Source organism: Juglans microcarpa x Juglans regia, chromosome 3D (genome assembly GCF_004785595.1).
Source record: "Juglans microcarpa x Juglans regia isolate MS1-56 chromosome 3D, Jm3101_v1.0, whole genome shotgun sequence".
Lineage (NCBI taxonomy): Eukaryota > Viridiplantae > Streptophyta > Magnoliopsida > Fagales > Juglandaceae > Juglans > Juglans microcarpa x Juglans regia.
In genome coordinates, this window is record NC_054598.1 from 4,369,491 (window position 1) to 4,390,395 (window position 20,905).

At 35.2% G+C, this 20,905-nt stretch overlaps 1 protein-coding gene across 1 annotated transcript; it reads right to left on the reverse strand.

Moving 5' to 3' along the window:
• Positions 1–13,894: 13,894 nt before the first annotated feature.
• Positions 13,895–14,281, reverse strand: LOC121254218. The gene has a single exon (XM_041154182.1). It carries the CDS (start codon positions 14,279–14,281, stop codon positions 13,895–13,897), a length of 387 nt encoding a protein of 128 aa, XP_041010116.1.
• Positions 14,282–20,905: the final 6,624 nt, after the last annotated feature.

Here is a 20,905-nt window from a genome sequence, read left to right on the forward strand (position 1 = left end):
TAATTATAAATAGATTTTATAAAAATAAATTAATAAATTGATATATATATTAATGTTATATTATATTATAAAATTATTTTTATTATAAAATAAATTTAATGTATTATATAAAGTGATGTCAATTTTTAAATTTATTTTTACAGAATCTTTTTACAGTAATAACAGTTCTATCATTAATTTGATCGGGGAATTATTTTTGCACATTAATGGGTAATTTTCAAGTAATTCAACCATAAGAATTAGAATTTAGAACTAAATCAGTAGCTCAACTTTTATATATTCGTCCAAAAATTCGTTTCGGTAAAATTCGAATAACTTTAAATATTAACACAAACTTTATATTAGTCATTTTTACATAGTTTTTTGTGCACACAGCTAATATAATTTGTTGAGTCATTTTTTTATATAAATAATTATTTTAATTAATTACATGAATAAAATACAAAAAAATTATATAAAAATAACTGATAACAAGAATCGAGTTAATTCAAGACTTCTACTTTCTGACCTCAAATTTATAAGATTTCATTTGAAATCAGAGATGAATTAAATGTGACATGAAATATGATACTACTGGACAATTTGACACTTGGCACTCATCTATTCAACGATGGAGCTGACTGCAGGCTCCCAGACCTAGAAGAAGGAATCCATTTGTGCATGGCACTCATCATGGCTTTTCCTTTGCAAAACCATGGAAAATGTTTGCCTCCCGACAAAGCTTCACAATCGGTCCCGACTTTTTTTTTTTCTTAACGATTAAGTAAATATTTTTTAATAATATTATGATTTTTTTATAAATTTTTAAGATGACTAAACATATATATAAGAAAAAAAAAACAAATAAAAACAAATGCCTTCTCCGTTACTTTTCTCGGGTACGTATTAACCAGTGTCCCAAAACCATTGGCGAATGTCGACTACTCCCACCTGTTTCAACTTTCCATCGTATTTGGTAAAGATCAGAACATTATTATATGGAAGCACACAAGACTATAAGGATCGAAGACTTGGGCCACAGTGGGTAGCAGCGAAAGCACTCTCATGAACGATATGTACAAGGACAGTTCGGCTGGAGCAGAAGATGATGCGTCTGCAAAAGTAATTGGTGCAGTACTCGTTTTGGCGTTTGTGTTTCTGCTGGCGTATGTTGCAGTCACTCTATGTTTTGGCTCAAAAACTGCCGCAGCAAACAAGAAAACAATGAAAGCTCCCGGAAAGGATGCTCGCATCCCAAGGGGTAAGTTTGAAGCAGACCCAAAACAATACTTTCGCAACTTGTGCAAGAAGTAAACTCTGTATCTAGTGTGTGTGTGTGTGTGTGAATGGAGTATCGCCGAATTGATCTTTGGCATGTCGAGGTAGGCTCAGGGTCAGGGATACCACGAACCCCCTTGATCTTTGATTGCCTATAATAGTTATGGAAATAAATTAGTTGAGACGTACGTACATGTTATATCTGTTTGATTTTTCGTTAATCGGTTTCGGACTTCTTTCTTTCGTCAAAGTGGATGATGATTTGTATTCCATCTAACATGCGATTCGTTAGGTTTTGAACCCAAGTCTCAATATCGGAAGGGGAAAAAAAACGATAAAAAGGAAGCGAATGCGTGCGTGTTTATATCAGATTATAGACACATGCAGCTACCTACATTAAGGTTTATATATACGATTTCTTGCTAGACTAATGCTAGTAACTAGTAAGAGCATTGACATTGAATTGGCCAAATACCTTTTTATCTTTATATTTGACTAATTTTAACAATAACTGGCCCACATTGAATTAGTCAAAGACTTTTCATCTCAAATATGAGTTACAGTAATTTTATTTTTCTTTTCGGCTCCTTCTCTCTTCCGCGGCTCTTTTCCTTGATATAGTGTGATGAAATTTTGTTTATTAGATTGTGAAAATGAAAATGAATATGATTATTAAAGATTATAGAAGGTTATGAAAATAGAATTAATTAATTATAAAAATAAAAAATAATAATAATTTATTATTATAGAGAGTGTGATGACTAATCCAATATAGACTTTAAGTTTTGAATGATGAGCTAAAAGTGAAAAAGTTACATATTAGTCAAAATTTGAAGAATAAAATAGCTAATCCAATGCCAATGCTCTAAGTTCTGCATAAGTTGACCCCCGTGACGTGAACTTCTCTCTACAAAACTCTTCCAAATCCAGATCTAGCTTTGCGGGGGAGGGTGCTTTGGCTCCTCCCCCTCCCCTCCCTCCTGTTGTATGTTCAATCTGTTAGCTTTTTACCGTGTTTTGTTTTAGCTTTTTAGTTTTAGCTCAAATAAAGGGTACTCTTTCGGGTAATCCCATTTTTAGCATAGGTTTTGTTCCTCCTTTCTAAGATCTGTGTTTCTGTATAAACTCAAAGATCTTCATTTCAAAGATCCGGAAACCTCATCTTTTTTCTTTCGGACCCGTGTGTGGTATTGAGTCGCCTGGAACGGCCGCAGCTGGGGCAAAGAGTTGGTCGAGAGGGGCGAGCGATGCTATGGCCGATTGGTCGTGCGGAGGAGCTTGTGCGTAGGAGGTCTTCTGCGTAGTGGAGGCTGTGTTCGTGCAAGCTGGGTGCTCGTGCCGTCGGGGCTCGGGATGCCGATGCTTGCGGTGGGCGCGCTGCTCTGGGCACATGCCGGTGCTCGTGGAGGGTGGCGATAGCAAAGAGGGAGATGGGTTTGGGAGAGAGCGGCGGAGGGGGGCGACGGGCTTTGTAAAACATAGAAGAAGAAGAAGGAAGTAGAAGTAGAAGCAAAAAGAAAAGAAAAGAAAAAAAGGAAAGTAGAAGGGGGCGGCTGGCTTGGAAAGCGATGAAACCCTGGAGCCCCACTTGTCTTTTTGTATTTTTTATTGTGTTTTCCGTTTGATGTTTGATGTTTTTTAGTTTTTAATAAATAAGAAATAGGTTATTTTAGACTTGATCTTCGTAGTAGTAGAGTCCCTTCTTCCTCTTATGTCTGGGAGGATGGAGGGAGTTAGTACTTATCTTTTTATTGAAGATGAGTCGTTTAGTTCTATTTTTATAAGAATAAATATAGATAGAAGCCACTGTTGGGAGCAACCATTTTGCACACATGATGTGGCATCATCTAAACCACACATCTCCCAAATCTAAAATAAAAAAGTAGAGAACTAAAAGCAGCCATGTAGTGAGTGCAAAGTGTGCACTGCTACAGTGGCTTCTCTCTAGCATTACTCTTTTTATAAAATGCTCTGTTTGTTAAGAGGGAGTTTTATCGAAGTTAAGACAATATCTATCATAAATGAATTTGTGTGCGGGGGTATTCCAGAATAGATGCGTAGTTTGACTTGTAGTTTAGGTTTTTCCTGTATTGAAAGTCACAGTTGTAACTTTAGTTTATGAAATGAAATGAAGTTTATTTCAAAACAAAAAAAAAAAATTAGTAAGTTCTGCATGCTCTATTTAAAAAAGAGTTTTGTTACTCTTTATCTCTACATACCACACATTATATTTATTTTTATTTTATTTTAAATTTTTTGAAATCTTTTTTTGGTTTATTGATCTTCTTAAACTAATTTAATTTTTCTATTCATCATTTATATATCACACATTTAGATAGAAAAAAAATAAAAATACGTGTGATGTATTGTTGTGTACGAAATGATTAAATTTTTTTTTTTAAAAAATATTAGAATTAAAAAAATCTGTATAAGTAACAGATTTTTTTTTTTTTTTTTAGGAAATGCAAGAGACACGTCCCTAAAGTATAAATATTATATGTCTCTTTTTAAAATTAATGAAATGAACGTAAGGTATGTACTATATATAAAAGGAAATGCTTTAAGCCACCGACATATTCTCCAATAAATTCTAGGAATTCGACTTTTCTTTTTGTTTTGTTTTACTTTTTTTTTTCTCAAAGTTGGACATTCATAGATAAATTAATAGTTACAAAATACAAAATTTAATAGGATGAGTCTTCTACAGTCTTTTCAAAACCAACATATTATAACATGAAAAAAAAAGATCTGGAGTTAAAAGTATTGCTCCCACCAATTTCCCACAAGAGGAGACTGTTTAATGACGATTTTTACATAATTTGATAAACAGACAATAGAAATGAGGCTAGAAGCTGCAGTAAAGGATTGTATGCTACAATTTGTTAGTTTGGACCGGTTGGAAGAAGCTTTCCCGTCCATTTTCACTCGATCTTTAGTTAGGAAAAGTAGAAACGTAGCATAACAACTGGAAACTGTGATGAGTCACCGATGAGGGGTCATTACTGGCGATGACGACTCGTGCAGGCCACATACCACATCTGGAGTGAAGAGAACAGTTAGATCTAGAAGATCTGATATCGTTGGTCTCAAAACTGCGACGCATGGCAGTAAAGAGCTTTGCGAAGTGCGGCAAGGCGTGAGGCATACGCACCACACATAGGAGCGGAATTTATTGATGTTAGTTGGAGCCTCATCATTCAAATTTATTACTACTGAAACGATCATAAATTAATGCAGCATATATACGAATTACGTACGTGCTACTTTTCTTTTATTTTAGTTTTTCATAACGTACGCATTTCTTCTAGCTAGCTAGCTAGCTGAATACTCATGGACACGTACACAGCTGATCATGTACTCCAATTCATTATCTCTAGCCTACAATTTTGGCTCAGATATATTATTAATGCATGCAACTCTGAGTGCTATTATATATATTTATTAATCCAGCACTAATTGGACCATGCCTCATTAATTGAAATTAAAAAGACATATTTAATTGGACCAGGTCTCATTAATTCTATCTATTTAACATGCGCGCAGGGCTCCCTGTTGTTGTTTCTTTATTTTAAATAGGAAATTTTTAGCCGGATATAAATCAACCTCAAAAACATTGAAAGAGATGTAAGAATAGTACTCTTTCATCCTCTTAATTTGTTTAATTTGGAAGAATTAAGTGACTTTCTATATATGGAAAATTCTTAATTTTATTTATGGAATTTATATTGCCTTGTAATATTGGAGAAAGTCAATGCACAAGTAACAAGCTGTAGTATCTGAATTTTAATGATTTTTTGGACACTCTAAATGGAACGTTACTTCTACATGATGTATTACCATAAAGAAAGATTTTTAACGATTTTAGTTTAAGTACTGATGCGGTACTAATGTTTAGATATAAGAGTTTCTGGTCATGATTGGATTTATAAAATATTTTCACTCATTTCCTCTCATCATTATAAATTTTTTAAATTTTTAAATAAAATATAATAAATAATTTAATTTTTTTAATTTTAAAATAAAAATAATATTTTATTCAAATTTTTAATAATTTATCACATCTAATTCACCATCCATACCATCTCGATTTAACCACAATCATAACACAGAGATTGACTGATCACCACAAAATCGAACTAAAGTTGAATTCCAAAAAAAATCAGTACACTTTCTACATAGGAAGTAGGAACCTGGAACCGTGAGAGAGAGAGAGAGAGAGGCATCTTTCATTTGGTCAGGGAAATGACGTTAATGTGGAAGTGGCAGGCGGACAAAAGCTGACCATATCACATGGAATTTTCACGCTATGTGCCACGTACATGATATGGCCGTCATATGAGGCGGATTCATGGTGCTTTGTACATGCAGCTAATTAGTCACTAGTCAGTCTGGCCATGGATTTTTTTTTTTCTTTTTTTTTTTTTTTTTTCCTTCATATCCTCGCAAAAGGTTATACAGATTATCAAGTGACCCAGTTCTGCAACCCACTAAACTTTCCTCATGGATGGATAATCTAGACTTTTCTGTGGTTCAAATTCAATGGTGTTTTGGATCAAAGGCTGTCATTCAAACGCTTTTTTTGTATGTCATTGGAGATGAAGAATGCATCTCATGTTCGAGTCAGAGTATTCAAGAAATTAAGAGATTTTGCTATTATGGTTAATTTTCTGTGTGAAGTTATTGACCTGGAAACATACCCTCCAAAGGCCAAGCTAACTGGAAAGATATTACCACCCCCCCACCTCTCTCTCTCTATTTATCAAAGATCGTATCGTTAGCTTACTTAGACATAAACAAAAAGATCGATCATATTTATATGGTTGGTGTTTCTTTTGACAACGCTTTCTGGGGTGCTGTATGTGTAATATCTGTGTGGATGGATTTGCATGAGTAGGGCCATAGAACAAACCCTCTTCCGTCAATATCAATAAGGGTCATTTTAGGGCTTAGCTCTATATTCATACGACAGGTCAAAGAATTCGTAAATCGAGAAAGAAGAAATACACCGATTACAATTTATTTAATCCAAGATACAAAGAGTTTAATGCATGGCTGTTTCCAACAGACAAAAGTAATTGCACTATCTAAGAAATTTTTATTCATTATCTCTCTCCTTCTCTCTTTCTTTATCTCCGGCCTTTTTTTTTTTTCCTGCTATTTTTTTTTTCTATTTCCTGCTATAATGGCAACCTATATCAATGTTTAAGAAGCCAATTGTGTGAAAAAAATTCTTAATACACTCATTTTGTTTTCATTTTCTGATTTTTATTTTTTTTTTAATTTAGGTTTGTTAAGGAAATCTCCACTGATACAACTGTCCCTGATTCTAAGGGATAATGATGCTCTGCCTAATTTTGGAAACTTGAACCATTATATTCAGGAGCAATCAGTGCAACGGTTATCCGTGTATCTTGTCCATAATATTAGGCTTTTGATTTGTAGTTTACTTTTTGATATTTGCCTTGTATAGAATCTGTTATATATAAAAAGGTGACACTCAACTCTGCTGCATCATGCAGAATTACTCCGATTTTTAGCCTCTCGTTTCATGGTATCAGAGAATTAAAGTGACCTCTATCTTTTTTTTTTTTTTTTCTCTCAAATGGCTTCCACTCCAGTCACTCCTGTCAGTATTCACAGCCTTGTCACCATTAAACTTACCAAAGACAATTATCTATTGTGGAAAGCTCAAATTGAACCTTACTTACGTGGGCAAAGGCTTTTCGGCTATGTTGATAGTTCCATAACGCAGCCACCCACTCATATTACCAACCCTGCGGCAGCAACGTCTGAAGCTGTCCCTTCCCAAATACCCAACCCCAATTACACTATTTGGTTTGATCAAGATCAAGTGGTGCTAAACACATTGGTCTCTTCCTTGTCTGAAAATATTCTGGCTCATATGGTGGGGATCTCCACCTCCAGAGAAGTTTGGGTCGCCTTGGAAACTATTTTCTCCTCCCATTCCGGTGCCCGTGCAATGCAAACTAGACAAATCCTCTCTGTCATAAAAAAAAAAAGGAAAACAATCAATCTCTGATTATTTTTAAAAGATCAAGACTCTTGCTGACACTTTAGCTACTATTGATGAGTCATTGCTACCTCATGAATTTCAATCCTATTTACTGGGTGGACTCGACTCCACCTATGATGCAATTGTCACTGCTATCATTACTCGGTTAGACCCGATGAGCAAAGAAGATCTCCTCAGTCATCTTCTCAATTTTGAGTTGCGGCTGGAACACCACAACTCAGCTCTTGAATCAACTATTGGTTTTGTTAATACTGCTACACGTTCTGACGGCTTTCGACCTCGAGGAGGCAAACAGTTTTCTCAGCAGCAATCTTTCTCTCCACAGCAGCAACATTCTAGTCATCTTCGACCTCCACAACAGCCTTATCAGCGAAATAATTTTCGGGGTCATGGACGCACTGGACGTAACAAAGGCGGACCTGGCCAACAAACCTCCTCTCGACCACTCTGCCAAGTTTGTGGTAAAACAGGCCATACTGCCATCCAGTGTTACCATCGTTTAGATCAGACATATCAAGGAACTCCTCCCACCATGACAGCGTACTTGACTAATCAGCAATCCACTTCTGATGCAAACTAGTATCCTGACACTGGGTCTACCAATCATCTCACCAATGAATTTCAGTATCTCAATATTCATTCTAAGCCGTATACAGGTGGTGACCAGATACAAGTTGGAGATGGGGCAGGTTTAAAAATCCAAAATATTGGTTCATGCAAATTGCATATTGCTTCACACTCATTTAATTTACCACATCTCTTACATGTGCCTCATATTCAAAAGAACCTCATTTCTGTTAGTCAATTTACTAATGACAATAATGTCTTTATTGAGTTTCACTCCTCTTATTTTTTGGTGAAGGACGAAACCAGCGGGAACATTCTACTACACGGTAAGACTAAGAACGGACTTTATCCCTTCCCATCTGATGTCTCATCTTCCACTCAACGACAATCCTTCACATGTCAACGTGTTCCTCTTGAAATGTGGCACTCTCGAATGGGACATCTGTCATACCAAACTGTTCGTTGTCTTGTTTCTTAGTAATCTCTTCCAGTATCAACAAATAAAGCTCCTACCATTTGCTCCAGTTGTCAACAGGGAAAAAGTCACCGCCTTCCATTTCCAGTTTCTACTTCCTCTTCAACCTCTCATCTTGAACTAATTTTCTCAGATGTTTGGGGTCCTTCCCCCGTTATGTCGACTAGTGGAAATAAATTTTGTGTCTTTCTTTGATCATTACAGCAAATACACTTGGCTTTATCCTATTCCACAAAAATCTGATGTTTACAAAGTATTTTGTTCTTTTCAAAAACTTGTTGACAAACAACTTAACTGCAAAATCAAGTCTGTTCAAACCGATTGGGGAGGTGAATATCGTTCTCTTCATAGACATTTTGAAGCCAACGGTATCCATCGTGTCTCTTGCCCTCACACGTCTCAACAAAACGGTTCCATCAAACGAAAACACCGTCATATTGTCGAAATTGGTTTGTCAATTCTAGCTCACAGTTCGGTTCCCCTTTCTTTCTGGGATCATGTGTTTTTAATGGCCACTTACCTCATAAATCGACTACCCACCACTCCTCTGGATACGACACCTCTGCAACAATTGTTTGCTCGTGATCCAGATTTTTCCCTTATGCGTGTTTTCGGCTGTGCATGCTACCCATTTCTTCGTCCCTTTAATAATCATAAGCTCAACTTCCGCTCCAAACAATGTGTGTTTCTGGGCCTCAGCAATATGCATAGAGGATATAAATGTCTTGATCCATCCACAGGTAGAATCATTGTGTCTCGACACGTGGTCTTTGATGAACACGTATTCCCTTTTGCTCAACTACCACCTGCATCCCTTCAGACCAATTCATCCCAAGCCGACACGACATACTTACCTTTTCCCATTAACCCCCAATCGGGACCACACACAAACACTTCCTCACCTTTCATCCCAGATCATGCCACGATATCATCCCCACCTGCTCTCTCTAACTTACACTCTGCGACTACCCTCCCTCTTCTCCAACTGATTGCTCCTCTTCACCTACAACTCATGGTCCTTCTACTCTTGCTGTTGCTATTGAAGTTCCCGCGGCTCGCCCTCATCAAATGAGGACTCGTTCACAGAATCAAATTGTCAAGCCTAAATCCTTCACAGATGGTACAGTCCGTTATCCTTTTCCAAAAGCTTTACTCACTGTGTGTTCTATGCCTGAAGCTCCTTCTCGTTACAGCGAGGCTACCAAATATGCTGAATGGAGGTCTGCCATGGATGAAGAGTTCTCTGCTCTAATGAAAAACGCACTTGGTTGCTGGTCCCTGCTCGTCCCGACATGAATGTTGTTGGCTTTATGTGGGTTCTTAAAACTAAAAAGAGATCGGACGGCACTCTTGACAGACACAAGGCCCAATTAGTGGCTAAGGGATACCACCAACAGCAAGGTATTGACTTCGATGACACCTTTAGCCCAGTTGTCAAGCCTCCAACAATCAGACTAGTTCTCAGCATTGCCATGTCTCACACCTGGGAAATACATCAAATTGACATCCAAAATGCATTCCTTCACGGACTGCTTGCTGAGGATGTTTACATGCACCAACCCATCGGCTACGTGGACACCAACTTCCCAACTCACGTTTGCAAGCTTCATAAAGCTCTTTATGGTTTGAAGCAGGCACCACGTGCCTGGTATTCCAGACTTAGTGACTATCTTCTCACCTTAGGTTTTATCACTTCAGGCTCAAACACGTCACTCTTGATCTATACCACAGACTCGGTAAGATTGTTCCTACTTGTCTATGTCGACGATATTGTGATCACAGGCTCCAATTCACAAGCCATCTCTCACCTCATCCAAAATCTTAGTAGTGAGTTTGCCGTGAAAGACTTAGGTCCCATCAGCTTCTTCTTGGGTATTGAAGCCTCCAAAACTTCTTTTGGTCTTTTTCTCTCCCAAAGACAATATATTTATAACATTCTCCAGCGCACAAATATGGTAGAAGCAAAGCCTGTGTCGTCGCCAATGTCATCCTCGCAACAACTTTCTTTGTTCGATGGTGCCCCCTGTGCAGACCCTTCACAATATCGCAGTGTGGTTGGTGCTTTACAATACTTATCACTGACTCGTCCGGACATCTCTTATGCAGTTAACAAAGTTTGCCAGTTTATGCATAAACCCACTGAGATACACTGGTCGGCTGTGAAGCGAATTCTCCGCTATCTGAAATTTTCCATCGACTTTGGTCTACAGATCAGACCTGACTAATCCACCCAGCTCTTTATTTATTTTGACGCTGATTGGGCCAATTGCCCCGATGACCGCCGCTCCACATCTGGCTACTGCATCTACTTTGATTCCAATTTGATTTCTTGTAGCTCCAAGAAACAACCGACCGTTGCTCGCTCCAGTACGGAAGCAGAATACAAAGCTGTTGCTCATGCCACGGCTGAGTCACTTTGGCTTCAGTCCCTTTTGCGTGAGCTTGGTGTTTTTATTTCCTCAAGACCGGTTGTTTCGTGTGATAACATAGGGGCAACTTATCTCTCCGCGAACCCAGTTTTCAATGCCCGCACTAAACATGTGGAAATTGATTACCACTTCATCCGAGTGAAAGTCCAACAAAAATCACTTGAAGTTCGTTTCATATCCAGCCGTGATCAACTTGCTGATGGACTTACGAAGCCTTTAGTCTCAGCCAAATTCTCAGTAATGCGCGACAAACTCAATGTGGTTCTTTCCCCGTTGAGTTTGCAGGGGCGTGTTAAGGAAATCTCCACTGATACAACTGTCTCTGATTCTAAGGGATAATGCTCTGCCTAGTTTTGGAAACTTGGAGCATTATATTCAGGAGCAATCAGTGCAACGGTTATCCATGTATCTTGTCCATAATATTAGGCTATTGATTTGTAGTTTACTTTTTGATATTTGCCTTGTATAGAATATGTTATATATAAAAAGGTGACACTCAACTGTGCTGCATCATGCAGAATTACTCTCATTTGTAGCCTCTTGTTTCAAGGATATTTTTATCATTTAAAGTGTGGATAGACATATTACATCAATATTTTTAGATACAATAGAGTGACGGCCCAGGAGCGGATTCCCCACCGGCAGGAGGGCGGGAGACTTCCCTTTGTTTCATAGGGTCTATCGACCCCTCACATTCCAGAACGCAACCGTTGCAGAAATTGAGATTATAGTCATATGTAGCATCCTCTCTTAGGCTCTGTTTGAATAGTAACATGAGATGAGATGGTTTTAGATGAAAATTAAAATTTTTAAAAAATATTATTATAATATTATTTTTTAATATTATAATTATTTTTAGATTTAAAAAAAATTGAATTATTTATTATATTTTGTGTGTAAATTTAAAAAAATTGTAACGTTAAGATGAAATGAAACAGTCTTACCATCCAAATGGGAACTTTTTTGAGTAGGTGGAAGCATTCTGTTTTGGTTCTTCTCCACATTCTTACTGGGTGATCAAAGCCTATAATTTTTTTAACTGAGATTTCGACATAGAAATATCTTATTTCTTCACCGCGGAGTATCGCGTCATTTTCTTGAAAAGATATTAGATCACCTTGGGACACTTTCCAATGAGTAATGCTTACCATTGCATTATTCACACAAATCAGATGTAAAGACATTGGAAATATGCTAGATTAAAGAAATAAGTATATGTATTTTATTATTCTCGTACTATAATCTCATTTTTTATATTTTGAATTTATTTTTATTTTTATTTGGCTTATAAATCTTTATTTTATGTGTATAAGACATAATTGTATGACGTATATGAAGAGATATTGTAAATTCATTGATAGTTAAATGAAATATTTGAAATGAATTAAAAATATTAAAAAGTATAATATTTAAATGACATAGAAAAAAATAGATAAATTTATGTATGGTATTATAATAGTCAATATGTAAAATAAAAAATACGAATTTTAGTGTATCTGTAGTTGTATTTCTACTATTTTTGTTGTGAAAAAAGCTACTCTTACCGAGATTTGGGTTCCAATGATGGGTCCCGACAATCTTCTTTTTATTATTATTTAGTGACGAATGAATTGTTTTTTAATGATGTTGTAATTTTTTTTTAAATATTGGAAGGCGTTAAAAGAATAAGAATTCTATGAATCAGTTACTATTTACTTTCACACTACATATTTATAATTTTTTTAATTTTTTCATAGGGTATGAGAGTGTTTTTCATAGAATATAGATTATAGAATAATAAATAAGAGAAAATATATTTACAACTGTAAATTATAGAATTACCATGTAATCAGTTTATAAAAAGTAAATAAAATATAAGATCTAAATAAAAAAATTAATTTTTTAATACTAAATTCTATTCTTTTTCAAAATGATTATACGATATTTATATACTTTATAATTATACATAAAATTATTTATATATAAAATTATCTAATAAATAATAATTGATGCATAGAATTAAGCACTTAACCTTATCGGAATCCATGGCTACACCCTCGGCAGGTGTAGCACCACTCTGTGGTCCCTGTTCGTGTAATTCCAAATTTACTTTTCTAGCCTTTTTGTTTTCGAATGAATTTCTATAATCTATTCATTTTGTTTTTGTCAAAAAAAAGTATTGGCCAATGGCTATAAAATTTTGGGGGCAGCCGCTTCTTGGCCATCAATCATGAAAGGACCCTCATTAGCACCTTTTTAGATATATAATATATATATATATATATAATTAAAAAAAAAAAGGGAAAGAGAGGGAGAATAATATATTTGTTTTTTGAAACGAGGTCGAATCATCTCCCAATGATCTAACAACAGATGCTCTAGCTTATTATTATGATTTTCCAAAATCATATTGACAACATTCAGAGACCAGAACTGAAAACCCAGTTTACAAACAGCTAAGGCCACGAACATCATTAATTCGTTTTTTCCGTTATTTCAAGGATTGGGATCCAGAGCAAAGAAAGACGATTGGGATCCGTGTTCGAATGCAGTATACTTGAAACCCTGTTCGACTCTCGAGCTTAAGAAGGAATTTTGTATAATTTAATGTACAGCAGCTCAATAGACATGAATCGAAGAGAATACTAAGAAAACGATTATGAAATAAATACCGGATAATAATGAGTATGCTTCGTTTTATTTCCTGGAAACGATGAGCAGCTCAGAACTGTTTTGAAACCAGAGATCAATGGCAGTAAATAGCCACACAGGATCATCACGGACAATAAGAAACTTTATATTCGTTTTGTTTTGTTGCTGTCTCCGTAATGTCTATATCAAGGCCATCTTCACAAGAATCGAAATGTAAAAGGAAGACATACGTGAGGGAAAAGGAAAACTTGTTTCTTTCTTCCTCCTAAATTTTCGATAATATTTATGAAGAAAATACCAATCTCATAATTTCCCAAGCTGATAATGATATATATTTACATATCCTATGACGTTGCATGCCCCATAAAAATAAATAAAAACAACATGACAATGAAACTAAGCTCAGACACTAAAATAAGGATAAAAAATGAACCCATTTCACATTGAGAGAGAGAGAGAGAGAGAGAGAGAGAGAGAGGGAGTATAACAAGAAGCATCTTGTCAAGATTCGCCATTTCCATGTCCATGTGTATGTCGATGAGCCTCCTCTTCTTGCTTTATCTCTTGAGGGATCTCCACCGGTTCCGCCTCCGGTGTTGGCTCTTCGGAGGCCGTTGCCTCCTGCTGCCGTGGGGCCGGAGGGTCGATTCTGCCGTCGAGGCACGATGAGCATTTCCTCTCGATCCAGCTCTCGAAATCGTACTGTCCATGACCCATGATCGGCCGACCCGAACAAATCCGGCCGATCATGCCGGCTATGAGTCCAAGAATAGTGATCACTGCAAGAACGGCGATCACGGGACCCACCGACCCGTGGCCCGAGTGGGCGGTGTAGGCTTCCTGGGTCACCGCCAGGGGTGGTGTCAGTTGGTCTATCGGAGTAGACATGTAGCCAGACTGGCTATGCAACTCTTTTCGGGTTTTTAAGAGGTTTAACTTTTAAGGGACTTGGGCAGGCTTGAGGGTTTCTCGAGGAATCTTTTGTTTTCAGAAATCAGAAGTAACAAAACACAACTAACAAGAGACATAAATGGGTAAAACGAAAACTAGAACTTTGTTTGTTTGGAAATAATGAATTCCAAGAGTGCGAGAGACAGAGAGAGCCATTGGGAAGTTCCTGGAAAGAGAAAAAGCAGGAAGTTTGTGTCCGGTGATCAGAGACTTGAGAAAGATCTCGCGGGCTTGAGGGTTTTTTTTCTTTTTCCTTTGAACTTTATTTATATACATATATATATATATATATAATATATGTATATTTCACACCTCAAGGCAATGAGAAGTGAGAATTATGTGATGAGGAGCAAAGCACAAGAAAACCCTTTTTCAGATGGTGGGCAGAAATGAGGGTCTCCTGGTTACCTTTGTCTGGTTAATTAAAAGAAGAGTAATTATATATCTACAATACTTTGTATAATATATTATATAATAATATATTAAATGAATGATATTTTTGTAAAATATTTTATAAAAGAAATATAATTTTATAAAAATATCACTCATTTAATACATTAATGTATTGTATAAATTGTTGTGGATAAATCATTTTTTATTAATGAATACATTGCGAGCAAAACCGGTTTGACATGGTTGTTTGGAAGCCTTGCAACGGAGGAGACGGAGAGGGAGGGAGTACTTGCAAGATTTATGTAGCATCTTTTGACAAAATTCATGCTTTAGAAACAACAACTCTCTCTAATTGCGTTAATTGATGCTTCTATTTCGCTTCTTTTTTTGGTGCTGCATCTACGTACAGTGTCACTGTGACAGGGCATGCACCTAGCAGAATGATAGTACGTGTCTACTTTATGAGGTTCGACCCTTTTGTTTTCACACCAAAGCCAGGTGTATACAAATTGGTAATTTTCACTCACAAATATGCAAGTTTTTTTTAAAGAAAAACAATCAGAAAATATATTAAAAGAAACCATGCGACCATGTTTAGACCTAAATACACATGGCTATCAACAATTCCAATCAATAATATTTCAATAAGCAACAAAATATTATAACTAGCTGGCCTGCAAATATTTTCCAAAAGCTATATAGCTTATGAAAATCAGTCATTACCGTTGTCTTTGCTGTAGTGACAGTAACATCAACTTAGTCTATTTTTTTAGATTATTTTTAGTGAGTGACTTTTAAGTCTAGTTTATTTTCACAGATGAAATAAGTTGAAATAAAAGTTAAAAATTGAATAAAATATTATTAGAATATATTTTTTTAATATTATTTTTATTTTTAAAATTTAAAAAAATTGAATTATTTATTTTATTTTATATGAAAATTTGAAAAAATTTTAATAATTAAATGAGATAAAATGAGTTAAAAAATTTTATAAAAACAAACGAGGTTTTAGTAGACGTTTGGATTATTATAGCCCGACCACCCATATCCATATATCTGTGTATATATAGTACTATATTTGATTTTGTTCTTGTTTCGGTATTTCATGGAGATCATTTTTCAATTTTAAAGTTGTCCTCTTTCGGTACAGGATAGGTTTCCTTTTTATTTTAAGGTCAAAAAGTCGAACATTAATTTCAAAAAGTTAAAACTTTAAGCTAATTCGATATTCTAATCCTCTCTTTTTCTCTCCCACCTCAATAATTGTACGTCACTGAAGTCTATAATTCACTGAAGTCTATAATTCTTATGCCTTGTCGTACTATGCTAAGCCGGGCAAACGAACGATGCTTCCTTCAGCGATGAATTGAATTGGAATTTTTTTTTTATCAATCACTATTTATTATTTTATATTCTATATTTTATAAAAAATATTCTCATATTTTATAAAAAAATAATTATATATATAGAAATATGAAAATAAATAGTAATTGATGCATAACAATATTCATCCCATTTTAAAATTTAAGGGTCAACTTTCATTATTTAGGAAACCATTAACGATGTCTTTTGGTACACAATCCGAACCATAAGTTGCAATGTGTTTGATGAAATTCAACATCCTTTTACTCGTATTTTTTTTATTGTATTAAGAGCTACATGAGATTAAAATAAACTGTATAATCACAAAATATAATAAATTTTACCCTTAAATAATCTAGACGCGAGCTTTCATACTAATTACATAAATTTAAGTGTCTATATCTTTATTCATATTTTACATGTTTTATTTATTATTTAATTTATGTATGAGCATTGAGTACCATATCATTGTCCAAACGATCATCTTGAACCATTCGACCGTATTATAAAGATCCAAGTGCGCCGAAAAATTGCATCAACACAATGCGTATCATTTCTCAATATTTGAGTTAATTAAGACTATCATCATGTCATCTTCTGACTTTTATATATTAGTATTTACAGTCATATCTCACTTACAGTGCAAATTATAATTTATATATATATTGTAATTTATATTTCAATCTTTGTTAGTTGGAAAAATAGATTGGAAAGGGTGTGACAGTTGAGGGTATAATGTATTAAGTATTCATTTTAATTACTTCTGAGTAGCATTGAATTGTTTCAAAACATTGGATCGATAACATGATTGAGCCACGTATCCAAGTAGTTGGCCACAAATATCACTGCAAAAATTTGGATGTTGTTGATGTTTCCTGCTATTATTTATGACAAAGATCGATTAAATACTAAAGAATAAGAAACAAGATGAAGAAAGGACGTCGTCATGCATGCTTGCTTTTACTACGTACAACAGCAATATCTTTGGCGATTCAGGGAATTGCTGGTCTTCATAATTAATTGTTTAGCAAACAATAAAATAAAGGATCTTAGACAATATTCTTCCATAAAGTATTCGATCGATGGAATTAAAGACATGATGAAAGTCAGTTTTTAAATGTTATAATATATTGGACTTATAATAAGGTTGCATCCATCAGTTTCATACGTAGCCGCGCGCGAGTATGCATTGTTACAAATAGAAGAAGGATACAAGAAACGAAACTGAGGCTATAAAGGTAAAATCACATTAACAAACTTAACTAACAGAATTACAGTTATTTGAAAATTACTTCAATTAACTCTCTAATAGTCCCCCTCAAGATGATGTGTATATATTATGCACATTCATCTTGAACAAAAGAGAAAAAATGAACTATAACCTAATAGTTTAGTTAAAATGTCTGCAACTTTATGAGTTGAAGAGATATGCAAAGTTTTTATTAGTCCAGCCTACACTTTCTCTCTTACAAGATGACAATCCAACTCTATATGCTTTGTCCTTTCATAAAATACTGGATTCGAAGCTCTATGCAAGGCAACTTGATTATCACAAAAAAGTAGTGATGTTTTGAAATATGTTTGATGAAAATTTGCAAGTAAAGAATGAATCCATGTAATTTCACAGACTACACACACCATAGATCTGTACTCAGCTTCAGCAAATGACCTTGAGATTGTCTTCCGTTTCTTTGATTTCCAAGATACAAGTGAATCTCCAATAAACACACAAAAACCAGAAACTGATCTTCTTGTATCAGGGCAGCTAGCCCAATCTGAATCAGCAAATACTTTCATGTGAACTAAAGAGAATGCTAAGAAGAAAAGTCCCTGTCCTGGAGCCTTTTTGATATATATTAAAACTCTCAAAGCAACTTGCATGTGTGGCATTCAAGGTTGATCTAGAAACTGACTTAGGTGATGAATAGAAAATGTGATATCTAGTCTTCTATAGGCTGTAGCATCTTCCAAAAATTCTCCATCTTCCTTGCTGAGTTTAGAATGAGTATCCATAGGAAAGTTTACTGGTTTAGAACCAAGTAAACCAGCATCATCTAACAATTCTAAGACATATTTTATTTGACAAATCGAAAGACCTTATTTTGTTCTAGCAACCTCCATCCCTAAAAAATATTTAACAGGTCCAAGATCCTTCAGCTTAAACTGATCATTGAGAGCAGTTTTAATAGCATCCACTGTTAACATATCATTACTAGCTAAGAGTATATCATCGACATATACTAACAAAGCCACAAAAATATTTCCTTCTTTCCTTGTGAATAAGGAATAGTCTGACTTGGACTGCTGAAAACCAAGCTGAACTAAAGCTACTGTGAATTTTGAATTCCACTGTCTAGATTCCTGTCTTAGGCCATAGAGTGACTTCTGCAATTTACACACTCTAGTGACCCCATTTCGAAGATATCCAGGTGGTAACTTCATGTAAACATCCTCATCTGAATCTTCATATAAAATGCATCGTTGACATCAAGATGAATAAGATGCCAACAATGTATTGCAGCTAGGGACTAAATACATCTTACTGTCACCATCTTAGCAACATGAGAAAAAGTTTCAAAAAAATCAAGACCCTCCTTTTGAGTATACCATTTTGCTACTAATCTTGTCTTATATCTCTCAATGGAACCATCAGCATTGTATTTAATTTTATAAATCCACTTACAACCTATAGGGACTTTATTTGGTGGAAGGTCAATGAGTTTTAAAATATTGTTAGATTCTAGGACAGTTAGTTCAAGAGACATAGCTTCTCTCCAATGACTGTGATGTACAGCCTGATGATAGAATTTAGGCTCTACTTGAGATGAAATAGAAACAAAATGTACAATGAGAAGTTGATAGTTTGGAATATGAAACAAAATCAGAAATGTTGTAAGGAGTTTTAGAATGCTTACATGACATACCTTTAGAAGAGTTGTTAGAGGTAGAAGCTGCTATATTACAATAATAATTCTCCAAATACCCAAGGGCTTTATGCTGCCGAGTAGATTTTCTCAAACAAGGGAATTGAATCTCATCTTGGATGTCAAGTTGGGGGAGGAAGTGTTTGAGGAACTGTTAGGATCAATATTGAGAGGAGTATTTGGTGAAGAAGTATATGAAAGATTATTAGAAGCAGTAAGATTTTCAGGTTGAGAAGTATGTGTAGGTTGAGTAGTTGTAGTAGGAATTGTTTCAGGTATGTACTGAGGTATGACAACTTGAGATGAGGTAGAACTGGATTGAATGTCAGAACAGAAAGGAAATATACCCTCATGAAAAACAACATCTCTGAAAATGAAGAGGACTTATTCGCAAAATCAAATAATTTGTATCCTTTTATACCAAAAGGATATCCAATGAATATACATTTTCTAGCCCTAGGTGCAAACTTAGACCTATTTTGAGTAAGAGTTTAAGCATAACATAGTGAGCCAAAAACCTTTAAGGTTTTATATGATGGAGGGATTCCATTTAAAACTTCATGAGGTAACTGATTATTTAAAACAGGAGAATGAATCCCATTGATTATATATGTAGCTATAAGTATATACTTACCCCATAAATTTAGAGGTACATTTGATTGAAACCTTAAAGCCCTAGCGACATTGAGAAGATATTGGTGTTTGCGCTCAACTATTGAATTTTGTTGTGGTGTTTCTATACAAGATTTTTTATGAACTATTTCTATTAAAGAGAAAAATTATATCATGTTAAATTCTGGACCATTATCAATTCTTACATTTTTAATTCTTTTTTTTTTTTTTGAATTGTGTAAGAACTAGATTATAGAATGATATGAATATAGGCCTTACATCTGATTTGGATTTCATAAGATATACCCATGTTGATCTAGAATGATCATCAACTATTGTAAGGAAGTATTGAAAATTATCATGAGGAAAAACTGAGAAGGGCCCCCATATATCACAATGTAAGAGATGAAAAGAAAAGGTGGCAGCGTAGGTATGATTAGGAAATGACAACCTTTTTTGTTTTGCTAAAGGATATGCAAAACAATGGTTCATATGTATATCTTTATTTGGGCAAACAACTTCTAGAATTGATTTAGAAAGTACTAGCAACCTAATTAGAGATGGATGACCAAGTCTACAATGTCAAAGATAGAGTTTGGAATCTATCGCCGAATTAATATTGGCAAATTAGAAAAGCTATCAACAGCATTAGAATTCTTTATTGTAAATATTAACTCTCTAATATGCATGAAGACATTATTCCCTTTGGAAAACAAAATATTACTCGATCCCTAGCTAGCTAGCTTCATCCCCTAACTACTTATCACATCTCTCTTTGAAAACATTTGTCTCAGGTGAACTGAATACTTCAATTTCAATAATAAGAAGGAATCGAATATTGAATGATTCGAAACCAAAGGTGGCAATCATACCACACACACACACACACACATATATATATATGTGTGTATATTTTCTAGTATGTTTATTGAGTCTTAGAATACCTTGTCTTTAGAAAACCTCTGATGCTGCACACAATACTCCCGTACCTGCTAAAAAGGCAAAACCAGCTACTCCTCAAAAGACAGATGGTAAGAAGGGTGGTCATAAGGCAACCCCGCATCCTTCCAAGAAGGCTGGAAAGACTCCTGCAAATAGCGACCAAGCTAAGCCGTAGACCCCAAAATCTGGTGGTCAATTCTCTTGCAAGTCTTGTAGCAAGAGTTTCACCTCAGAGGTTGGTCTTCAGTCACACACAAAGGCCAAGCATGGTGAAAAATAAGTAGTTGGTGGATGATTGATTATCTGTACATGCACAGCCGTAGCATGT